Source organism: Mercenaria mercenaria, chromosome 5, assembly GCF_021730395.1.
Source record: "Mercenaria mercenaria strain notata chromosome 5, MADL_Memer_1, whole genome shotgun sequence".
NCBI lineage: Eukaryota > Metazoa > Mollusca > Bivalvia > Venerida > Veneridae > Mercenaria > Mercenaria mercenaria.
In genome coordinates, this window is record NC_069365.1 from 26072615 (window position 1) to 26097486 (window position 24872).

Sequence of the window (24872 nt, forward strand, 5' to 3'; positions counted from 1 at the left end):
AAGTAACTTCGCTAGCTAATTCCGAGGTGAAGTTGTTTGGAAGAAGTACTTGGAGTGACTCAAAATCAACTCTAATTAGCGGAATACACACCTGTATTGACTTTTTTTGTGCCGAGTCACCTGTAGCTTCGAAACAAACAAATTTTATACTCCTCGGAGCACACAAAAAATAAATTTGATGTACTGATATGTGTAACAGACACAGCTTTCATGACAAATGATATTATGATACTTTTTATTTTAAATTAGAAGAAAATATCGGGAAAACAACTTTGCTTTTTTAATGGCTCATTATCCACAACTTCTTACTGAGTATCTTCTTGTAGCATACAATGAGTGACTTTGTTTATAGTACACTTTATTTTTTGAAGAGCATTCAAGTCAAGCGTGAGAAATGCATGTCTGTAAACAGAAATGACGTCATGTCATTTGAAAAGTGCATCGACAGATCGAATTCCAGTTTGGTTTAACTATATTTAGCGAGGTATATTTACATATTTCTCGTAAATTTCTTTCTTTGAATCTTTACCTATATATATATATATATGTAGAGCACACAGCGCAACTATCCATTTATTTGATTTTGTCCTGTTATACATGAAAAAATACAAGAACCTACTACATAAATATAGTTCGTTGTGACGTCATTTATGGCATCAAACGTCATTTTACAAACCCGGGTTGTGAGACACAGTTTCAAGTTTACAAGTATTAAAGAAAAAGCTTTCTGTCATTTTCACCTATTTCTGCAGCTGAGGGTGCTGCCACTTTGATAGCTGTTGATTTCCTAACTACTTCACAGATTTTTATAAAATGCATCGAAGACAAGACAATAATTGATTTTCTCATCAAAAAGCATTTGTCAGAAATCCTTGATACTTGCCAAAATGTTTTTTTTATGAACCAAATGTGTAGGTACCGTGCACGCTAGAGTCCGGGCGAATTCGTTTAGAGACCGTATTGATTAAGAATAACAGACGTGTTAAGACGAAGAAAGCACTCGTATTTTGCTTCGACATAGTAACATCGAAATTCCAAACAAAAATGCATGAATCGAGCGATTAACACATTGTGTACGGTATCAAAGTGTCACGTGGGAAGCGATTGTATCTGAATGCATTATGTATCTTTTCACTTTGTCCTAATTCAGAAAATTTTTACTTATAAAAATACTAAAGACAGATGCACATGTTTTATTATGAAACATGTAAATTTGAAGCAAGTCTTTAACATCAAACAAATTCTTGTATATAATATGTGTAAACTTCAAGCACACATGTACAATGTATTTGCATAAAATGAACGTAAACCACTCAAGTCATGTCCGTTCAAATAACACACGGTCAATCTAGTTTCACTGCCGCTATTGATTAAAGGGTGTTATATATCTGAGCACTCCAAACTTATTGAGACAATAGGATTACAACATCAAATTAATATGAATGAGCGTTAAATCATAATAGCGAATTATTACGTGTTTTGCCAGTGTCAACTATTTTCATTTTCGGTTCTTATGCTTTTCCTTGAGCTACTCCTTTTGCTAGCATGGGCCCATCCTTATGAAGATAAACTGCCGGCCATACAATATAATCCAGAAGTTTCCCCGATTTTGTGTATGGTTTGTATTTGTTTGTATCGAAAGGAATGTTGTCACCCACATCTATAAATTCAACATACACGGGTGGTTCATGTCTGCACATTGACCAGCAGATGTTCATGCACTTCTTAATATACGAAACAACAGTCCCTTGTTTCTGCTGATCAATACCTAGTTCCTGTACAATGATGTCACTTCCGGCCTGAAACCAAAGATACGGAATTCTACTGTTTGATTCATTTAATTTATTGCCATATTTTTCTGACGTCTTAAACATGAATTAATACGTCCTCAATCGGGCAAAACAAATTGGATTGAAATTTGACGTAATTGTTGTCATTTTAAGTTTGCCAAAAATAAATGTTATTGCTGCTGAATATAAAATAAGTTTTTCATAATAAAACTCTGTTAAAATTCAAAATTACGAGTTGTTTGTGTCAATGACATCGTTAGGTATTTAAATGGAAATCAACAAATAAAACGTGTTATTCAATTTATTATCTCAGAATACTATGCCAACTGGTTTTCAGAATAAAAACTGTTTCGCTGTATTATGCTATTTTCTCCAGAATACAGATTTTGTATTATACATTACATTTAACATTGAAAAATAACTAAATAATGTTATACCCTTTCCACTTCTTCTGAAAGTTGTAATTCAAAAAACTTCCTTGCTTCCATAATGGTTTTCTTCTGTTCCTTCCGGAGCAGTTCGAAGTCTGATTCAAGTTTCATCCTCTAAAAACAAAGTGATATAAAGTTTCAGTGCCACTATTCGGATTGATGTGATATGAATAGAAGATACACATGTATCATGTTATTATTTTAAGGAATCATCTTGTACCATCTACTGTCATGTTACCCACATACTGGACAGCTAGAACTAAAACAATATCTTTTGTTTGCCATTTCATTTAAGGATCTGTATATTACTAGTATATTACTATTGCTTTGAAATATGTTTCTAAAATATGCCTTACCTTTCGCTTTGGTTCTTCATCGTCGTTTCTTTCCTGACTCTATAAACAATTCAAGATAAGTACATGTAAATAGAGATGGTTTAATAATAAAATGATTAATACCCTAAAGTGCCGCATTGCCATAGGAAATGAAACATTTGGTTTTAGTAGCATAAGGGCGCATAACACTGCAAAATAATAATACCCTAAAGTGCCGCATTGCCAAAGGAAATGAAACATTTGATTTTAGTAGCATAAGGGCGCATAACACTGCAAAATAATAATACTCTAAAGTGCAACATTACCGTAGGAAATGAAATATTTGGTTTTAATAGCATAAGGGCGAATAACACTGCAAAATAATAATACCCTAAAGCGCAACATTACCGTAGGAAATGAAATATTTGGTTTTAGTAGCATAAGGGCGCATAACACTGCAAAATAATTAATACCCTAAAGTGCAACATTGCCATAGAAATGAAACATTTGGTTTTAGTAGCATAAGGGCGCATAACACTGCAAAATAATAATACCCTAAAGTGCAACATTACCGTAGGAAATGAAATATTTGGTTTTAGTAGCATACGGGCGCATAACACTGCAAAGTAATAATACTCCAAAGTGCAACATTACCGTAGGAAATGAAATATTTGGTTTTAGTAACATAAAGGCGCATAACACTGCAAAATAATAATACCCTAAAGTGCCACATTGCCATAGGAAATGAAACATTTGGTTTTAGTAGCATAAGGGCACATAACACTTCAAAATAATTAATACCCTAAAGTGCAACATTGCCATAGAAATGAAACATTTGGTTTAAGTAGCATAATGGCGCATAACACTGCAAAATAATAATACCCTAAAGTGCAACATTACCGTAGAAAATGAAATATTTGGTTTTAGTAGCATAAGGGCGCATAACAGTGCAAAATAATAATACCCTAAAGTGCAACAATACCGTAGGAAATGAAATATTTGGTTTTAGTAGCATAAGGGCGCATAACATTGCAAAATAATAATACCTAAAATGCAACATTGCCATAAGAGATGAAACATTTGGTTTTTGGAGCATAAGGAAGCATAACACTGCAAAATAATAATACCCTAAAGTGCAACATTACCGTAGGAAATGAAATATTTGGTTTTAGTAGTAACCTATATGCGCATAACACTGCAGTGCCTCAGCTAACCCACGTTAATGCAGTTTTACTGGATTCAATAAAAACGTTAAATATATTTCGCGACACGAACTTCTAAAACTTATACGCAGTAACAAATCTGGCTATGTCAAGTGGTGCATAACTCTTCAATACCTCGACTGGCCTTAAGTATGTGACGTTACGCACATCTTCACCTTATGGTGCTCATGGAAACGACGTATCAAAACTGTGGAAATAGTTCACGTTACAATATCCAGAATACCAATAAAGCCGTTGTACACATTCCGGCTAAGTTCTATGTTCTAACTGCAATGTTTGAACTGACCCAAAGTGATGATTTGTATTATGTTTCATTAGAATCCCTTCAAAAATGTTGCATTGCGGTATGAGTAATGTCTGCTTTGGTATGAAATGCCCATTTGTACATGATTCCCTTTAAATCTGCCTCAAATCATATATGAGTTTTTTATACAGAATGAGCAGTACATGGATCATTAATTATTAAAATTAAACATAGTCAAAGTTACAAAACGGATACATAGCTAAAATTCTTCAGACTCGTTTACATATTTATGTGTCTAGCTATATATTTTTACAAATGTATAAATGCAAGGTCATCTTCCTTTTGAACAAAGGATCATTATCATACTTAAGAAAAGTAAAACAAGATGAACCAACTTAAATTCAGTCTGAAAGTTGGCGGTTTTACCAATGGAAATTACTTTATTTATAGCTGTTATAATATATGTTAATCATTGGTTGAAATGCTGCTTTTTCCGAAAACTGCATGTTTGACTTTTTAGCACAAATCTCTAGCGTGCAACAAAGCAAATACCTGTTTAAATATTAATACCTGTGCATTGGAAGTGACTATTTCTTCCCGTCGTTCATTTTCGCCTGATCCTTTTAGCTGAAAAAAAAAACGCATTAAAAAAACCAACAACCGATTATTCATTTTGTCGCCCGTGGGTTTTCAGTTGACTCTGACTTATTTTAGGGCGTTTCAAACGCTTCCATTTCATTAGTCGCTTAATAATCAGGTGAATATCTTTGTACCAATCTCGAGGCACGTTCTTTAAAGACATATTTGTATCCAGACCGGTATTTTATAAGATTTTACAGAAGCATAAAATACCACCAAAAAATAAATAAACCATTACCGATTCGGTATTATTTGCAGTGTCTATATCCCTATTGTTGGTTTTAATTTCTACAATATTTCCGTCCATGTCAGCTACAAAACGGGGCGCAAGATCAACATTTGGTTTGATCTAAAATATGAAACATAATGATGGTTGAAATATGATTACTTATTTATATAGATGTGCAAAACACATGCCTGATTCGGACGTTTGTTACGGTCGGTAACAAACACGTGGAATATACACTGAGATATGGCTTTAAACTCATATTTGTTCCTGCATATTATAATGAACCTTTTTGTGTTTCAAATGTGCCTTCTTTGAACGTATCTCTTGTTCATTTTTCTTTAGAGTTAAAGACGATGATACTACAGTATTAAGTACAAAACAATTGACTTAATTTCTCTCTTATACCCCAGTCACACATACGGCGCGGATAGCTACGTATAGCCACGGATAGAAACGTAGTTAGCCGTATCGGTCCGTACCTGAGTCGTACCTTAAAATAGTAACCCGTATCAATCCGTACCAGTCCGTACGACTCAGGTACGGATCGATACGGATTACTACATTTCTATCCGTAGCTAAACGTAGCTATCTGCGCCGTATGTGTGACTATGGTATTACATCCTAAGCAGAAACTGAACGCCTTTCGTGTTTGGATTAAGAAATAGTGTACACCCGTATTTCAAATATGAATGACATTTTGACTCGAAATAAGATATAACAAAAGCGTATCATAATTAACTTAAACCTAACGAACTGACCATAACGCGCGAAATGATTTTCTCTGACTAGGTCCTCGTGAAAGTATTACACGGGAGGTATACCCTTTTTGTCGCTATTTGCTTCTTCCATACATTACATTCTAGTCACTCCGGTACATGACAGGAGTGTGTGATAGATACATCAATTGACTCAATGAACCTAGTTCATATACACAAGTGACTTAGGAAATAATTCGGTCAACTGTTTGATGATTTCTCCTCAAAAAAAGAATCACGAGAGACATCAATCAGAATAGCCTTCACGCTATTAATGTTTTTACAAAACCAACTAAAACAAAAGCATTTTATATTGTCAAAGGGCAACTTACATTTTGTGGCAAGGCTGGTCCCTGTACGATTTCAACACCTCTACCAGCAGTTTCTGTCAGGGTGTTGTCATTCTTTGCAAAAATGTAAACAAGTTAATAGACAGAGCAAATAAAAATACCATTACTGACCGACATGAATACATTTCATAGTATGACCTACAGGGCTAAAGGCGTTGCTAAGAATTTTATAGGAAATTTTGGATCATTTTTATTTATTATCAAAAAAACCTATTTAACTTTTTGACCCATGAAATCTAATTTTCGTATCTGAATATATCATAAAGACTGTTCGGAATTTTATAGCTCAAAGTGATTGAAATTTACAAGTATAAAGTAACCCATATACATATTTGTTTTGGTTATAAATTCAGAATAAATTGCGACATTTAGAAATTAACCAAGTTTCCCTAACCACCCTTTGAGCTGTTTTGATTATATGAATGATATCATAACAGAGAAGATGCGAAATCATACATGTACATGAACGCGAAATAATGCCAGGAAGGGCTCTTGATAAGAAAGAGGATCGTAGGTCAAGGGGTTTTCCTTATCTTGAGCAGAACCTGCTATTGTTACGGTTTTTATACAAACAGTCACTGTGACATTGACCTGTGACCGACATATCTCTAAATCAATGTAGGTCATTCACTCCCGGTGGGCGATGGGATGGACCTGTAAAGAGTAAGAATCGTAGGTCAGAGATTGCTGAAGATACTGACCTTGAACTTTGACAAATTGACCACAAAATAAAACTGTCATGCAAAATCTATCAGCCACAGGTCTAGTATTACGTTTAAGGGAAATATATCAAGAAATTCTCCAGAATTTGTTCGAAAACTGTTTCTGTTTTAACAGTCATTGTGAAATTTACGTTTGACCCACTAACCTCAAACGCGTTTACCACCAATGAGCAATGTACATATTAAGTCTGAGATTCAAATTTCAAAGCATTTTTATGTTATCGAGTGGAAATGAAACTGCCAACAGACAGCAGATGTAGGCCAAGGGTCTCCCTTCTTGCGTGTAGAAATGTCATACAATGTTGCTTAAATGAATTTGACCACCTTAAAACATTCCAGCTATTTGCAGTAGAGGGTTAAATATAATCATTCTTTAAAGCCAAAAGTATTGAACATTGCGTCATTAGAAGGCAATGTCAATATATACGTGTCAGTATCTTTAATCTTGATTAGCTAAAATATTCTTACGTTGTTAAAGAACTTTGTCGTCGGTGCTAGGGGTCCTGAGAATATTGTATTGCACATTTCAAACCGAGTCTGCTATTCCTCTTCTTGGTTGCATTGTATGCTTCCAAAGGATCTTTTTTACAGATTTTATTGTATCAAATGTAAACAAAACCAAAAGGGACGGTTGTTACAGTGATCATAATATATGATTTGAATTAAAAACATATTTCCTCATTGAATTATTTATGTTGTGCACATGATTTTCAAGAGACAGCACAAGGTTAAACTAGAATAGAAATCCTTGTTTTTAGGTCTTGATTATGTCAATGAATTATATACATTGACAATCTGAAGAAGGAAGTGTAACATATTCTACTATTCTAAAGTTTTACTTTGTTAGTACAATATAGGAAAAATTATACCATAAATTACGGAACCTTTACAACGCATAATTTGTTTCTGTAAGTTGTCCTGCCAGTAGTAGAAGGTGCTATTCGTTAGGGTGAATAACATGAAAAATCATTAATTTATATGTAAATCTAACTGAATCGAAAGTTTATGATATGTTGGAATGGCAGCTACTAAAGACGGACCATGACGAACGGACAGATGTACCGAATTATATATTGACACCCTGGTAAACGATATGTAAAGGAAATATAAAAGGGAAATGTAAGCATAATCTAGCGGGGATGGATATTATGCTAGGTTTCTGTATTTATAAACTAAACTGAAATCATAGGTGTTGTAACTAACCACGATCGGCCATGGTTTATTCTCGTGACCTTCAACGGAAGATTTTGGAACATTGTATAATATATTTTCGTCATTCTGCATAAAATGGTAAAAGAAATGGTACATTTAATTGAAGAGTATCACAAGAGAAGCAAGCAAATTATAACTTTTGATGACCATATTGTAATCTAGCTACATTGCATAGTATTTCAAAACAAATCATTGCAGTTATAACTTAAAAAAAAAACATTACTAGCTATATTAAAACAATTTTCTTTCAAATGCTAGAGAATACAAAATAGATTAGCGTATAATATGGACAGCTACACTTTAGCATCATGTACAAATCTTTGATAATTTTAGGTGTACATCGAGCATTGAACACTAAAAACAGACTGCATCTGGTTTCATTTTATATATATAATACGTGTAAAGAAATTTGATTTTTAATCAGTCTCTCCCCACCCCCACCCCCAGTATGGCCATTTAATAACAAAACACTATAATGAAGAATGTAGGCATGCATCTAGGTCTGCAAGTTCGTTTCACGGACAATATAATTTTTGAAGTGTCGTAGGTTTTTTTTGTAACGTAGTCTCCAATCAACGTATCTGTTTAAGAGAATTCCGCTAAGCCAATGCTTGAAGAATCGAGGGGTGTTTTACATTTCAGTACCTCTCAAAAACAGACTCAGTTCAACCAAGTCAGCCAATAATTTGCTTGGCTGTTTCGTAAGGATATTCTAATAGTCTCAGAAAACTGACACATACCCATTCACTAGAGCCTGCTTCTTCATTTTCAGATCCATTTTGCGGTTTACCTAAATCTTTCACAGCTTCCAAAAGGGTTTCCTGAGCTACATCTGGACCTGTCTAAAATTTGAAACAAGTCACGGAAAGACGTGGATAAATTTGAACTCGGATGATGAAATGATATATCGTACATAAACTTATTAAAAACAATAATATATATTTGGAAGATGCGCTTAAAGAAATAATTTGCCCTAAATATAAATTTATTTGTGTGCATTAACAATACTGTGTTCAATGTTTGAATTGCAACACACAATCAAATAACAATATTGTATTGAAAGAACACAGTATTGCTGTGTTAGATGAAGATTGTTTTTAACAACTGTTACTATATATAACATTTATTTCTGACTGCTGCACAACGTGCATATTTTATGCAATTAGCCAAGTTCAACGTAATTGTGGTTTGTTCTAGATTTAATAATCAAGTCTTTTACTGAAACATGAGCAGGGTATATACTGTTTAAAAGTTTTTCTTTGTGTTTAATTATGCTTGTAGAAAAGTTATATTCTTCTAAATTTTACTGAAATTGCTACAACATATAAATAAAACAAAAGGTTAAATATAGGAATTTATGTTCTCGTGAGAAATAGATAAGTGCCATTTTTCAGCAGACGTTCACTGATGGCAAATATCTCATGTACACATACTTACATGATTAGTTAAGAAATGAAAATACTAAAGCATAAACGCAGTGTTATGGTTTGGTAATTTTGATAAATCATGCGCATATAACTATTGACTTACTAATTCGATCTGATCTATTATAAAACAAAATTATATAGACATACACACTATGTAAGTATGAATAGGATGAGCGAAGAAATATTGGTGCTATGGTGTAAACATGGTGAAGTATAACTTTTTATAAGGTCCACAACTCGACTAAAATCAATCAACCAAACAACTAGTGAAGTATATGCAACTAGGTCTGGTACTAATCAATCATATAAAGCTTCATTCAATCCCCTCAGTAGTATTGATTAGGTAGTCCGGTCAAACTTTATAAAAATGACATTTTATCTCCGCATAAAATAAACCAACCGAACAATGCTGAGAAATTGCAAAACTAGCCTTGGTACCTAACCAATATTCAAAGTTAGGTTGAAATCGTACAAGCAGTTCCAGCGACAGACAGACGAGCAGACAGACAGACATAATGATTTGCATTACATTCGTGTTGTCTGGTTCTGAGTCTTTAGCAAACGTTTGAACTTTGTTTCTATATTATTTCTCTAATCTATATTTGATTCCAATTCAATGATCTCACCAGCGACTAGTGTCAGATTAAAAATTAGTTGTAATCCCAGTGGTTCTTGCAATTGATAATTAAACGAATCGCTCTACACTTGGATGAAATACTACAAAGGCATATTTTACAACAAAATGTACCTTTGAAGATGTTCCTGGATTAGGCTGTGTGTTGAGAGACATTCTACCATTTAAATGTCCCTTTGGTACGTGTGATTTAACAGTTATGGAAGAGAAACTCTGTTTGATAGATTCAGCATGATTTTCCGATACCTCGTTGCATAGTTCATTGGCCCGCTGAAAAGTAATATGTTATCTTTAATAATGTGATTCCCTTGGACTATTGTTTTAGGCAAGATATAATTGTGTTATTATCATAACGTTTTAATGCGTGAGTTATAACTAATACAAAGTCTGAACGGCATTTCATAGTACTGTAGAAACTAACTTCATAGATTCTACGTTTAATGAAAAATGAGAGAATACATGAAATACATTTAAGTATGTAGGATCAAATTTGTTTTACTGTTAAGAATGTTTTCATACTCTGTGAGATTGAAGAACATCAGTGTCTAAGACAAAAGAAGGAACAGAAAATAACACAGATCACCGCACTCGATTTTATTTTAAAAGGCATTTTCTTCACCCACTAATATTTCTGATAATAAGTAAAATTGAAAACATTAAATGAAAAGTATGTTTTTAAATCTATAATTATTACAATTCTAATGTTATGAAGTTAAAAATATTTTGCTGTAATAGTGACATATCATAATGGCTCCAAACTGAAAGAAAAAAGTTGGGGTCACCTTGCATCTAAGAGATATATCTAAATACGTTTAAAAGTGGTGAATGTTGATAATGTTAATTCGTTCTGTTTTAATTTATACGAACTAGCTTATATAAAGTGCTATGTTGAAACTTTTCATTCAGTTACATGTTTTGTAAGTATTGCATATTAATACCAACATGAGATTATTTCAACTGGCATGCTCTTTTTCACTATTATGATACTGGCATATATTAATTGTGGTGATAAGTATAGAATATATAATGATGATGAAAGTGACGATAAAAGTGATTATGATAAAATGGAGATGGTGATCATGAAGAATTATCTGCAAATGGTATAAAACTAATATTGGTCGTTTGATAATAACGATTAAACTGATGATACTAGTAATAATGAAAAATATATTATCAAACTGATGGTGAATATGAAAATAATGATGGTGGCGACGATAATGATTATGAATGGGGATTGTAAGATCTTCTTGATTGCTGTAATTTTGCATTGTCTCTTTAATTTGATATGTAGAATAATTCATGATGCACACAGTGTACGCAAAAAGACGACAGAGAAAAGCCATTTTAGAGAATACAGATAATACATATTGTCAGAACACAAAAAAGATAAGTTATAAAATCGATAATGGATTACCTTTAATAATTGTAACATAAATGCTGTTATCCCTTGTTCATTCTCAATGTTTGCTTCCTCAAAGGCATCTGTCCATTCATTATCGTATAATTCCGAGAATTCCTCGGCTAACTTTGTAGGTCTTTTTTCATCACTGAGATCGGCTATGCTCGGATTCTGGTATGTCAAATTATCTCCTGCACATTTGCTCAATCTACAATGACTTAATCCGATCATAACAAACATCTATATAAGAATATATAACGTATGGAAAAGTTTAATTTTGACTGTAACACTGCATCTCTCATATTCAAGAACTAATGTATAATGTCGAACAGGGATGAGAAACTTCTCGAGATCCGTGTTTTCGAGCGATATAAGGAAAACGATCGGGGACGACATGAACTGTTCGAGTCTAGAATGACCATTGTTTTGAATTTCTCAAGTAATATTCCAAAACTTTTTGTAGACATAAGTAGTTAATTTTGTGATCGTCAAGGCTTTAATTTGAACACTGCGTCAGTATTTCAGCACAGCGAAACGAGTTGTGTCAAAATGAAGGACAAGTTAAACTGCCTGTAGATATATAACAATCGGCGCTAAACCTATAACAAACGAACGTACATATACCTACACATCATCACTTAGTATTTGTTTCGGCCAGAAAAAGATTAAAGTTTATAAAAAGGCATGCAAGAAAGAATATGTATATAAAATTTGATCACAAAATCAAACCACATCATGATCAATAAAGATAGTCTGAATTCAAGTAACTATAACTCAATAGTTTAATGGAAACTGTGAAATTACCATAACACGTAACAATACCTCATCAGAAGATTTTTCTTTTCCGTATTGAGTGCTTCTTTCTCTTGATTAAGGGCTGTAATCGCTTCTGATTGATTAACATTTATGTTGCGCAAGGCTGCGTTCGTTTGTTGTAATTTCTTCAGGTCATTTTCTAAATTTCCAATATTCATTACATGTTTCTTCAACATAGAATCTTTTTTGACGCTGTCGCTAGTAAGACCTTGTATTTTCTTATCCTTTTCCTGAATCAGCTTTTCGAATTGATCTTTTTCTCTGTGAAAAAGCAAGGAGCATATAAACTGCATCGGTAAATGTTGTTAAATTAAGTAATTCACATGAAAATGTCAAATGTAAACATTTTTAAATAGATTATTTAAAACTACCCATTTACCGTACGTTCAATGCAGCATTTTGATACAATATTTAAACGAAAAAAAAAAAGGAAATAAACAAAAACAAAACAAGAAAGGAACATACAATTTGTACGCTTCCTGGACACTCTTTACTTCTTGTTCGTTGGCTATTAACTTCTCCACGTATTCCTCTTTCCTGAATGATTAAACAACTGGGACAACTCAATAAATAGTTTCAAGAGTACAATTTGTATTGTTTTTGAGAAAAAACTCTAACATATGAATGATGAAACGGCACTTATCATATAATTGAAAATAAATATCAGTTAGAGAGAGAGAGAGAGAGAGAGAGAGAGAGAGAGAGAGAGAGAGAGAGAGAGAGAGAGAGAGAGAGAGAGTGGATTCTGAAAAGGCTAGTCATTAGCATACTTTGATTAATTAGCGAAAGCATCTTCCTTCAATTTAATGGAATTTTGTTTTGCTTTTATATTTTAATATTACTTATATCATATCATTTATGTGTGCTACGTGTGAAAACACGTACGTGTCTTTGTGTTGTGGTACGCACTTTGTAATGCGAAGGATTGTAGTTACAGTTCAACTTATCGATTACAGAAAATCCTCAATGTTTTCACCTAAAATTATCCAAAAGAAAAGTAAAACTGAAAAGTAAATGTCTGTACAATGCCTAGAAAGATATACTAAAACGCGCATAACATTATATCATCGATACATTTCGCATCTAATCTATTGACTACTTGCATAAGGTTACATTCCTTTCAGCTTGCAAATGAGATATGAAAGTTTTCGCCTTTAAGAGGTTTCATCTTTTCTGTTGTTTTCAGATAAAACATCTATTGCAATACTGACCCATCGTGACGAATCGGAATTATCAAAATTTAAATTCCCATATTCATATACAGTCATGCATATTATTTGTATTTGCAAATTATTTGCGATCAGCTTTTTAAAGTCAGATTTTTTGATTAAGTCGTGTCCGGCTCCTTTTGTACTGAGCACATATATTGATATTAATGAAAGGGAGTAAAACTGATATTGGCAGTGGCGAATAATCTGCGGTTTTATATCAATGACTTCAATACAATACAAGTGATAGTAGTGGAAAATTATAAATAAATATGACTGTATTAGGGTAAAGATTTTCGAACCAGTTTTGTCTTTTTACGGAGACGGCCATTATTGGAAGGGTATTATTTCAGGACAGGCTTGAATATCTTTATTTCGAATTATTATGCTCTAAACGTTGAGAAACTTTATTCATTTTCTTTTGATATTTTATTCGGCAAATCATCAGATTCCAAACTGCATATTGTGATACTTTTTGGATGACCTTACAGCTTAAAGCGGTATTTTTTTGTTTATCCAAAAAGTTACATACATTTAAAAATATCATTTATCTTATGCTAACTGATGAAATACTGCGTTTTATCGGTTAGATGTAATCCATATCACTCACTGCTTTGCCGATCTACTTGTACGATGAGTATGAATTTTAAATAATTTCCTTAAATAAGGATGAAGATTTTTGCTGCATTTTGTTTAATCCTCAATTCAAATTATCTTACTTAATGTAGATTTCATAACGTTATCCAGAAAGAAGTAAAATAAAATAAAACTTTATGTCGTGTGCGTCTTTAACGTCACAACACGCCTAACGTCATGTTCGTTTACGCGGGTCTGCTTCCCGCGCTAAGATTAAAATGTAATGCAAAATGCATATATGTCAACAAAATTAAGCGTAAAATAAAAAGAAAATATGTTTGTTTTTCGTGAATGTGGAATATATCCTATCTCAAAGTGAGTAAATGTTCCTAAAATCTGGTAGAGAACTACAAGACAATGCTTCATACCAAATATCAAAATCCTAGGTCGTATTGTTTCGGACAAGAAGATTTTGAAAGCTTTTTCCTATATAAGTCTATATAAAACTTGGGACCCCCAGGGCAGGGCTTCTTTTCACCCAAGGGGTACAATTTGAACAATTTTGGTTGAGGATCATAAGACAATGGTACAAACCAAATATCAAAGGTCTAAGTGTTGTGGTTTCAGACAAGAAAATTTTTAAACTTTTTTTCCTGTATAAGTCTATGTAAAACGTGGGACACCCGGAGCGGGGCCATATTTGACCCTAGGGGGATAATTTGAACGATTTTAGTAGAAGACCACTAGATAATGCTACTTACCAAATATCAAAGCCCTAGGCCATGTGGTTTTGTACAAGAAGATTTTCAAAGTGTTCCCTATACAAGTCTATACAAACCATGTGACCCCCCGGGCGGGGCCATATTTGACCCTATGGGGATAATTTGAACAATCTTCGTAGAAGACCACTAGATGATGCTACATACCAAATATCAAAGCCCTAGGCTATGTGGTTTTGTATAAGAAGATTTTCAAAGTTTTCCCTATATTGGACAAGAAGATTTTTAAAGTTTTTCTTTTCGGTTGCCATGGCAACCAGAATTCTGCATGGAATTCAATTCTTTGAAAGCTTTTGAAAGAGGGAAACCCAAGGATCATTTCTGTGAAGTTTGGTGTAATTCTGCCCAGTGGTTTTCAAGAAGAAGATCTTTTTAGAAATTGTTGACGGACGACGGACATTAAGTGGTCACAATAGCTCACCTTGTGGTGACAGGTGAGCTAAAAAAACACCAAAGATTTTGCAGCAGTTATTACAATCGGCTGCTTTAGTCAAATACGCATTGAATATATCTTTTCAGAGACATTGGTATTTTTTTAAAAAGTCGTTAACTTTAGGGAAACGGTCTTTGACTTCACCCTGACCCGAGTCAATGGCGAAAATGGAACTTAGAAGACAGGTATTTATTTTTGAAGAAAAGGGAATGGCTATCGTTGTATTTACAGGCATTGCCTCCACTGTATGAGTGTGTTCAGAACAGTTTTTTTACCGGAAATAATGGCGTAATGTCACTTTTTCATCAAAACGTACTTGGCATACGGAAACGAATATCATTTTATGAATTAATTTGCAAAGAGTAAATTAATAAAAACATCAACGTTACTTTTTTTCTAAATAAAATAGTGATATTGGAAAGGTATATGTTTAAATCATACTCCTGGCTAAGTTTAGATACATCGGTCTTCAATTCTGAAATTTCTTTGCTGAGTTTTTCAGTTTCCTTCTTTAGTGTATCATTTTCGTCAGGTAGAACATTTTGTCTGAAATATGGGACAAAAAATATCCACATCAAAGCTACGTTTAGTAGTGTGAAACATTTTACTTTCATGTGGATCAAGGTGACGTGTTAATGACCATTAGTAAAATGCAAATCTTCTACAAAAGGATTCATAGCGATTTAAAAATATATTTAAGTGACATTGTTGTCAAGAAATAACATTTTTATAAGTTTTACTATCAATGAACTGGCTCAATACTTCCTAACTTAGCATTTAGTACCTTGACATTTTCTTGAAGACTCGATGAGCTTTGATGAAAAGAACATTTTCGTTTCTAAATTTGCTATTTACTGAACTGTGAATTAGATTAGAATAGTTTAAAATATAAGTTTACAAAAACATTATATTTTGATACAAAAATATGATTACCTAGTGATGCAATTACATGGTTCTTGCTCTGGTTTGATTCTCCTAGCTGCTTCTAATTGTTCTTCAAGGCTATATGAAACAAATTTAATATTTACTAATTTGCTAACAACAACACTAGAATTTATACCATATAATTACAAATATCAATTACGCATGCAAGCTTTCACAATATTTTGCAAGCCTTTGCACTTTTTTTTAAATCATTTGAATATACCAAGTACAATTGTTTGATATTCAGCTTTCCACCAACATATAGAACAGCTATAGCTATTGGTTCTACTGAAATCTGTGTATCATAATTTCAGGAAACACATAAAGGCATAACAGTTATGAATAATACTTTTGTAAAGTTTAGAAATAACTGATGAAAGATATGGTGTGCAAAGGCAGATATAATATGGAGCAAGTACTCGCCAGATTTCAACACTTGATTTGTTTTGCAAGATACGAATAGTCCCTGAAAGAAACCTCGACATTCAAAGGTCAACAGTACAAGTTACAAGTGGTTAATTTGCAGCAAGCTATACCAGATGGCTAATACGTTGCAATTATAACCACATTCTATTAATCTTCCTCTGAACTTTTGACAACATACGCATTGCAAATGGAATGTATTGACCTCGGTCTAATGTACAGCCCAAGTCTCCATGTCAAGATTCGACCTAAACGCATGTATACCATATAGACCGATAAAAATAAACAAGTTAAACTTTGTTTAAACAAAATATTCACTTGAATAATGTCCGTTATCTTTTAATCCCGCTGTTGTTAAAAGGTTAAACAGAAACAAAGGGATTTTTTTCATATGATCAAGTTTATTCTGCCAAATTAAAAACATGCTAAGAAGAGGTAACCCACTTTTTTTTCTCCTCTTCAAGGACTGTACACTTTACTTTATATCTGCAAGAAAAAGTAAGCGCGTCTGCATTTAAATAAGTACACCACTGCTATCAGACAATCCATTCTGTAGTTCAAGCGATATACGTGCTAGAACGTTTTCTATGTATCATAGTTTAACTGATAGAATTGCAAACCAAAAAGACATATTTCAAAACTTTCAAGCTGTATATCTCGAAGGATTTAACGAAAGCTGATACGTTAGTTAATTCATAAAATAATTTGCTTCATGTTCTATCTTCTTGGTATAAGCTCAGTCTAAATGGATTCACTGGTCCCAAAGTGCTAGAAAAAATGCTACAAACCTTATTATTAAAAATTGTCAAAAATCTGACCTGTATTTTTGGTTTTTATTTTTCTTCCCAGATTTTTTGTCTTTTTCCTTGCTATCTTCTTTGCTATGCTCCTTTTGCTTATGCTGTGACTTCACAATGTCGCTACAATGACATGTTGTCATAAACAAAAGCATGTTACGTTAACTCAGATATATAAACTAGACCTTGTGATTTGTTTAGAAAAAACTTATAATTTCATATCAGCATCAATGTCACTTATGTACCAACATTATCATGAAATGTTTCGAGCATGACTGGATTTAAAACACACATTTTCATTTATCGCATGTTTTTTTTTTCATAATTCAGAATCAAAACCTGATTACGAAGTAATATCAGTTAACTGAGCTTGCTTTTTCAAAGTTTTGAGTATCAAACAAAAAAAAAATATTTAATTCATTTCATTCAAATCAAAATAAGACACGCACAAACCTCTCAGAATGTCCTTGAAATTTGGTGTTGTCGGCAGATTCCATTGATACATTCTGTGCTTGTTCATCATCTGGTCTAAAAAGAATATCTTATTTCAACATACATTCATATTTTATCAATCTTTTGACTTTTTATGTTAAGAATAACATACGAAAATAGTATGAGATTTATATACTACACAAGTATGCGAAGGACTTAAGATATTTCCTATTCATATTGCCTACTCATTAAGTAAAACCTGAGCTAGGGCTAGACTTCTGAAATAGCGTAATAAAGATAGTTAAAGATCAAATTCTTTATATATTCGACTAAATATTGCAAAAAAGATGACTTCGTAGACATTGCTAATTTTCATTTCTATTGAAATATGAACATTAGTCATTTTTCCGTTTAAAATATTTTCCCCCCAGTGACGCAACAAAATAGTTTTCATGTCTTTGTAAATAATGATTAAATACGTATGCTGCAAAAATGGTACTTGGTCACAGTGGAGAAAGTGTTAAAATTTGAAAAAAGTAATACATACAGGGTGTAAGCAAATGAATTTTACATAAAACATTTTGACATTTATTGCACGTGTTTCTTAAACCTTACATATCTACAGCTTTATTCATTTTTGTTGATATTTCAAGCATAGAAAATACTATAATAAATACATAGTTAACATAGAAAGTCAAGCTTGAAAGAGACCGTCGATTGAGTGTCATCAGGACTGAAACAACTGCGTCTATCACAAGTCATGAACCAAGCAAGTGGCTTAGACATATACAACGTGATGTATATGCCTTCAACCTAAACATGACAAAGAGATGTATACGAACTTCTATGGGAATTGTGCCACTGTGGTGCAAATGCCTTTTTACCCTTTGTAGAACACAATTATGGCGCACCTAGAATGCATTTTAAGAACACACTTTGCTTTAATTCGAACCAAATAACCATTGGATCCAGCATCCTCAACTCTAACAAAACTACACCAGACACCAGTTCAGACGCCTTCTAAACTGACCCTGATACCTTCTGAACTACCCTGACGCCCAGAAAACTAACACTGACACTCCCAGAATAAACACCAATTCGCCCACATGTCTGAAACGTATTCCAAAGACGACCTAAATACTAGTAACGACCTCCAAAGAACTGACACTGGTACCCAAAGAATATCTATATAAATGTTGATACTAGCTAGTGAAGTTCTGTTCCACTGACATATTTGACCAGTCGGTATTTTATTACAACAGGTATCATTATGTTGTTTAATTTATTCTATTTATATTGGAATAACAGAAAACACATTTAAATGTTTGCTAGGCATTAAAAGTATAGGCTAAATGTGCATGATTCTGTGGCGTAGCCGCTTTTATTTAAGCACAGCAGGCATGGGACTACAGATAATGTAGGAAACTTAAAAACTTAACAAACAAAAATGCAATATTAAGGGACCTTGAAAAGAGCAAACGATACATCTAGAACGTGCCCAAATGTGTCATAAAATGCTAAGACCCAGGCACCCCTGGACCCACATGCATTCAATACCCTATAATATCCGATCAATTTGTACATGTGTCAATACAGTTTAGCAAAAGATGCTAAGAAAACAGACAATAGGCTAAAATCGTTGCATTAGTTATCATGGGCGCTCAAGTGAACGGAACTGAAGTACAGAAGTGAGCTAAAAGTTTAATTTTTCGCTTTTCAGTTATTTCAAAAATTGTTAATTTAACGGAGAACCTGCATTGTAAACGTTTATATATTTATTTAAAACATTTACTTTTAAGCATATCTACTATGTTCTGCATACGATAATCATAAAGCTATCGTGAAATTTTATGGACTTTCGCGAAAAAAATCAATATTTTCGCGAAAAATTGAATACACTTTCGTGAAAGTAGGAGAAAGTTTTCGTAAAAATATTATCTGGTTATCGAAACTATATGTCGAAGTAGTGCCCTGTACTGCATAAAGATACTCAATAGTCCCCTCGGTGGAATGAAGTGTGTTATACCCACTTTTTTCCCCGACTACCACCCTTAGAGTGTTTTAAACTTATAGATATTTAATTATAACATTCAGATGGGTTACTAAATAAATATATTTTTAACTCCTTTAATTATTTCTGTTCATTCCGTATCTATTATCATATGCAATAGTTGGCACTATCGGGATTTTTTATTTTCACTTTAAACAAGAGATTCTTTTTATGAAAAGTTTCAAAATTTTCGCGAAAACTATGTGCTTACGTGGATGCAGAAGTATGCTACCACACATTTCTGAAGTTCATGGGCTTATTTCACTAAAATACACATTTTACATTTTTTTCCAAAAAATATGACCCTTAGTCACAAACTGTTTGAATTCCAAGAAAACGAATATTACACAAAATTATTTTTGTGACATTTTGATAGGAATATAACTTATTTATGAGTATTTGACGCCATTACATAAAATTATCGGTTATTTAAGTCATGAGATGGCATTGAAGTTTTTGCAAAATTTCTAGCATAATATTTGATGTCATTATCCTGATGAAGGCGGAACGGTGATGTGATAAAGTACTATATACAAAACTTTTATACGTGCTGTTGTTTAAATACTTACCACATTAATGACATTTCAAATATATGAAAAAGCTTGAAAACACGTTCCTCACATTTTATATTCGATTATATTGTAAGTGGAATTCGGGTTTTACACAGGTTTATAACACAATTTTGTACTCGAGACGTATCATAGTTCTAGTAAACTAAGGCGGAAAGCATTATTCATTGTCATTGAATATATTCTGAAAAAAAAATCAGCAAATTCGCCATTTGCAATTTTGCCAATAATTTTCTGAATTAAAGCATACAGCTATATCAAAATGATAGTAAAAAATCAAAATTCCAACTATATGAATTTACGCAAAGATATATTTTCATTCATTTTATTACCACTGCCCATTTTGTAAAAGTCACAAAAATACACATTAGATTTGTTTATAGGAAACAGATGAATACCTTGAATAAGGATACAGAGGTGATGATTTAAATGTTTTGATATGTTAATTTAATGTCATACAGTTATCGAATGATATTTTCCGATATGGTACAACGATGGCATTGGTTTGGTTTTGTTGCCATTCTCTCCTCTCATAACGTTTTTCGCTTGCTTTTAAAGTCGAGACATTAAAGTATATTTTGTGAATATTTTTCAAAAGTGGGATTGTGTTCTAAAATGAGTAAAATTACATTGCTTTTTTATAGAAGAGAAGTTGAGTACACAATGTTTTGATGAAGTTGCAATATTTCAAAAAGTAGGATCACAATTCCAAACATAGTAACTGGACATGGAAGCCCTGATAATTTGCACATATTCACTTTATTTTCATGGTAAGTTTCATATCAACGTCAATAAAGGCCAAAACTCTATTAAAAGTAATTGAACATGAATATGCAGCAAATATGCGAATGTCCACAACATATGAATGCTGTATACTAAGATAATTTTCGTTTAAAAAAAAACTGAAAACGCATTTGTGTTCATAATATTCTGATAAAGTTGTAGTATAACAAAGTCCCAAAAAGGGTTATAACTCTAATCGGACATGGAACTCAAAAGTAATAAACGTCTATAACTCCATAACAAATAATTGGTCACGAAAGCCCCACAAGTACAAAAATGTATACGCATATCCACATCATTTTTATTGATGTAAACCAAGATTATTTTCAATCGGCAAGAAACTGTTGAGTTCACAATACTCTGATGTAGTTGAAGAACCTAATAACTCTAAATCATGATAATAGGACATGGAAGTCCTGATAACATGCGCATATCTACGCCATTTGAAGGACAAATACCAAGTTTTATTACATCTGGATTGAAACTGTAGGATGAGTTGAAAACACAATGTAGCTGTGATATTTCAGAAAAACTAAAAAAGGACCATATCTCTAAAAATAACAGTCGAACATATACATGTAACTACTGTATTTATGTGCATACATGCTTATGATCAGTTTCATTTCAACTGGATTGAAACTCTAGGAGCAGTTGAGTACTCAATTTTCTGATGCAGTTGTATATTTTGTTACTCCATAGATAAACACGAAAATCAAGATGGTATTCGCATATCCACTTCTTATTCATGATGTATACCAAGTTTCATTTCAATTGAATGTTAACTATAGGGGGAGTTGAGTACACAGGACAGTGTGACAGATAGACAGACAGAGAGAGACAGACTTTCTTACGAACAGGCATTTATTTGGTATTTCTTTTGTTACAAAGTGACAAAGCGTATCTAATAAGAGGAACGAAACTAATATAATTTCCCTTTACCAAGTTTTCTCAGACCCAATAAATGTACTTTGACGGACGAACAGTTAAAAAATAATATGCCTCACGGGCATTCGATACCGTGGACATAAAAATGTATATTTTATTTGTTTGGTTCCTGAAAAAAACCTTACCTAACAAATTAATTCATTTAAGTTTTATGTTTGTTTGGGGTTTAACGCCGTTTTTCAACAGTATTTCAGTCATATAACGGCGGGCAGTTAACCTAACCAGTGTTCCTGGACTCTGTACCAGTAAAAACCTGTTCTCCGCAAGTAACTGCCAACTTCCCCACATGAATCAGAGGTGGAGGACGAATGATTGCAGACACAATGTCTTTTATCAAATCGTCACGGAGAACATACGCCCCGCCCGAGGATCGAACTCAAGACCCCGCGATCGTAGACCGACGCTCTCCCTAATGAGCTAAGCGGGTGGGTCTCATTTAAGTTTTAACTTCCTGTTGACTAAGCGGCACCAATAAATATAAGTAATGCAATTACTATACATCTAAAAAGCTACATTGTCACGAATGTCTTTAGAGTCTGTCTAAGACATGACTTCCATTGTAACGCACGGAGTAATAATGGAAATCAACGTAGTGTGTAAATGTTATCAGACGTGGGACTATTTGTCGGCTGTAAATGTTTCCTTATGTTTAATGACAGAACATCATGCAAATATTGCCAACAGAATTTTAGTGTCTATATTATCATTATTAAATATTTTAATGCCTAACATTGGATGCTAGGAATGATCCAGAAATGTTAGACTTGATCATATGTATGATGCTTGTAAAAGATACAATGTTGGCGCCTTTACGGTCAGGTAATGCAGGCATCGTGGAAGATATCCTATCGTAAATATTGAAAGCATGTTCTTACCCAAAGTCCTTGCTATTGTCTGTAAATTTCCCTTCTTCTTGTGACATACCTTCCTCTTCTGGACAAATCTTAAATGAAACATTATATTATTGAGATGCTATAATGATGCGCTGTACCTTAAAATTTTCTCTTCAGCTCTACTTCCTCTCCTTGAATTTGTCTTAATATGTCTTGTCTTTTTGTTTTCAAAAGCATTCGATGCATGTTATGGATTTACTTGAAACTTTTAATGAACACTTATTTCAAAATGTGATTCTATGGAAAACTTATCATATTTGATGGAAAGAGTAAGAGAACATAATATGCCTAAACAAGTCAGAAGTCTGAATTTTAGTCTGAACGCTTTTAAGGTAGTACAAAACCAAAATAACAATAGCATAATTTCTTTCTGTAAATGCTTATTCATATAGTCCTGTATAACTTTGAAATCTATTGTGTTCAAAAGGAATTTCGTTGCTGTTTGTATCTTTATTTTTTGCAATATAGCTTTATAAAAATTATCAGCGGTTGTAAAACACAGATAGGAATATCCGGCTCTCGGGGTAACTATTTTGGTTGCACATCGGTAATTACCTTCAAATTTGGTCAATCAATGAGGTCAATATGAAAATTTATACATTTGGAAACTTATAATCGACTGAAAGCTATATCAGGCCGATAAATCTTTATATTTACAGAATTTAAAATGTAACAGTTGTTTTATTTCGATCTAATCGAAACATATCTGCATGTCATTACAGAAAGCAGTTATGGACCTGCCTTGTCAAGATTCAAAGTATCTTCACACGACCTAGTCATTGAAACTGGAAGGTATCTTAAACACACAAAAAACACCCAAGATTATATTTAACATTTACTAAAACGTAAGCCAGAGTAACGAAACTTGCCATGATGCTTTCATTCAAAACTTTCACAAAATGTCCAACATACACCTAGAGGCTGGACATATAGAAGTCGTGTTGACTATTGCCGTGAAATGACCGTTAATTCACATATTTGAAATTCATTCATCACACATTTATAGTTACAAACCAACCCAAACCTTTCGATTTAAATGTTGCTTTAAAATATTCAGAATTTAACGATGATATTAAAAACAAAACTTAATATCATCGCCAAATTTATTATTGTCAAGCCGCATAATACCTGTGAAATGTTCATGTTATATATCTTTCTATGTAAAGTCACCTTATGATGCAAAAGACATCTGTGACGTTTCAAAGCATTAGTGTGTTCATACAGCTACACACCTGGTATGATAACAAAGCTTATGGCTTTAATGAAAATAAAATAAAAGCTAAATGAAACAGACTGCAAACAGAAAATGTGTCCATGCATAATGCTTGTAAAATTAGAATCAATAATTGACCTATAGTAAAGAAATTTCTACTTACTAAATAGCCAAAGAATGTACACGGTTGTTTAATTTCCATGTAAAATTACATGACGGACGATTTACTTCCTTTTTCGGTTTAATGTCGATTTGCTACACGAGTCAAAGTAAACAGATTATATCTCCGTTACCGAGAAGAAATCGACTTCCATGTATATACCTGTTTGCATACTTTAAAGGTGGTTAATCAGATTTTGAACAAGTAATGGATTTATTGAGAAGTTTAACAAATGATCGTTTACACTTAATATCTATTATTATTGCATAGTGCGGCAGTTTTCGTTTGATCTTTGCAGTATGTTAAACATGGTAACACACATTAATACTACAAAATCTGTGCTGATATTTTACAAAACTGTTACGATATATATCAACACAGACATCTCTATAGAGTTTCATTAGGAAAATACTGTTGTGATATATATCAGCACAGTACAACTGTTCCGATATATATCGCAACACTTTTTCTCTATCGAGGTAATATTGAGCGAGTATACTTT

The 24872-nt window shown here is 33.0% G+C and overlaps 1 protein-coding gene across 6 annotated transcripts; it reads right to left on the reverse strand.

Moving 5' to 3' along the window:
- Nucleotides 1-1177: 1177 nt before the first annotated feature.
- On the reverse strand, nucleotides 1178-24495 carry LOC123558255 (myosin heavy chain, striated muscle-like). Of its 6 annotated transcripts, none has more exons than XM_053542980.1 (18): nucleotides 24374-24491; nucleotides 22980-23047; nucleotides 17779-17853; nucleotides 17347-17448; nucleotides 16973-17014; nucleotides 16115-16183; nucleotides 15623-15727; nucleotides 12651-12722; nucleotides 12192-12446; nucleotides 11385-11586; nucleotides 10085-10240; nucleotides 8650-8751; nucleotides 5958-6029; nucleotides 4880-4990; nucleotides 4573-4629; nucleotides 2578-2616; nucleotides 2228-2335; nucleotides 1178-1799 (listed from the first exon to the last, which is right to left on the reverse strand). In XM_053542980.1, exons 1-18 carry the CDS (start codon nucleotides 24410-24412, stop codon nucleotides 1512-1514), a joined length of 1962 nt encoding a protein of 653 aa, XP_053398955.1. In that variant the 5' UTR covers nucleotides 24413-24491; the 3' UTR covers nucleotides 1178-1511. The 6 variants fall into 6 exon arrangements, with proteins under 6 accessions (XP_053398955.1, XP_053398956.1, XP_053398959.1 ...); XM_053542981.1 differs by having other exon boundaries at nucleotides 11385-11577; nucleotides 24374-24486; XM_053542984.1 differs by lacking the exon at nucleotides 8650-8751 and having other exon boundaries at nucleotides 24374-24495.
- Between the last annotated feature and the right edge of the window lie 377 nt (nucleotides 24496-24872).

Coding starts and splice junctions, on each gene's coding strand:
- LOC123558255 (XM_053542980.1), bottom strand. CDS start 24,412: ATGGAAATTAAACAACCGTGTACATTCTTTGGCTATTTA. Junction 12,723..15,622: donor GTATCTAAACTTAGCCAGGA/GTATGATTTAAA, acceptor TTAATCATTCAG/GAAAGAGGAATACGTGGAGA. Junction 4,991..5,957: donor GACCAGCCTTGCCACAAAAT/GTAAGTTGCCCT, acceptor TTCATATTTTAG/ATCAAACCAAATGTTGATCT.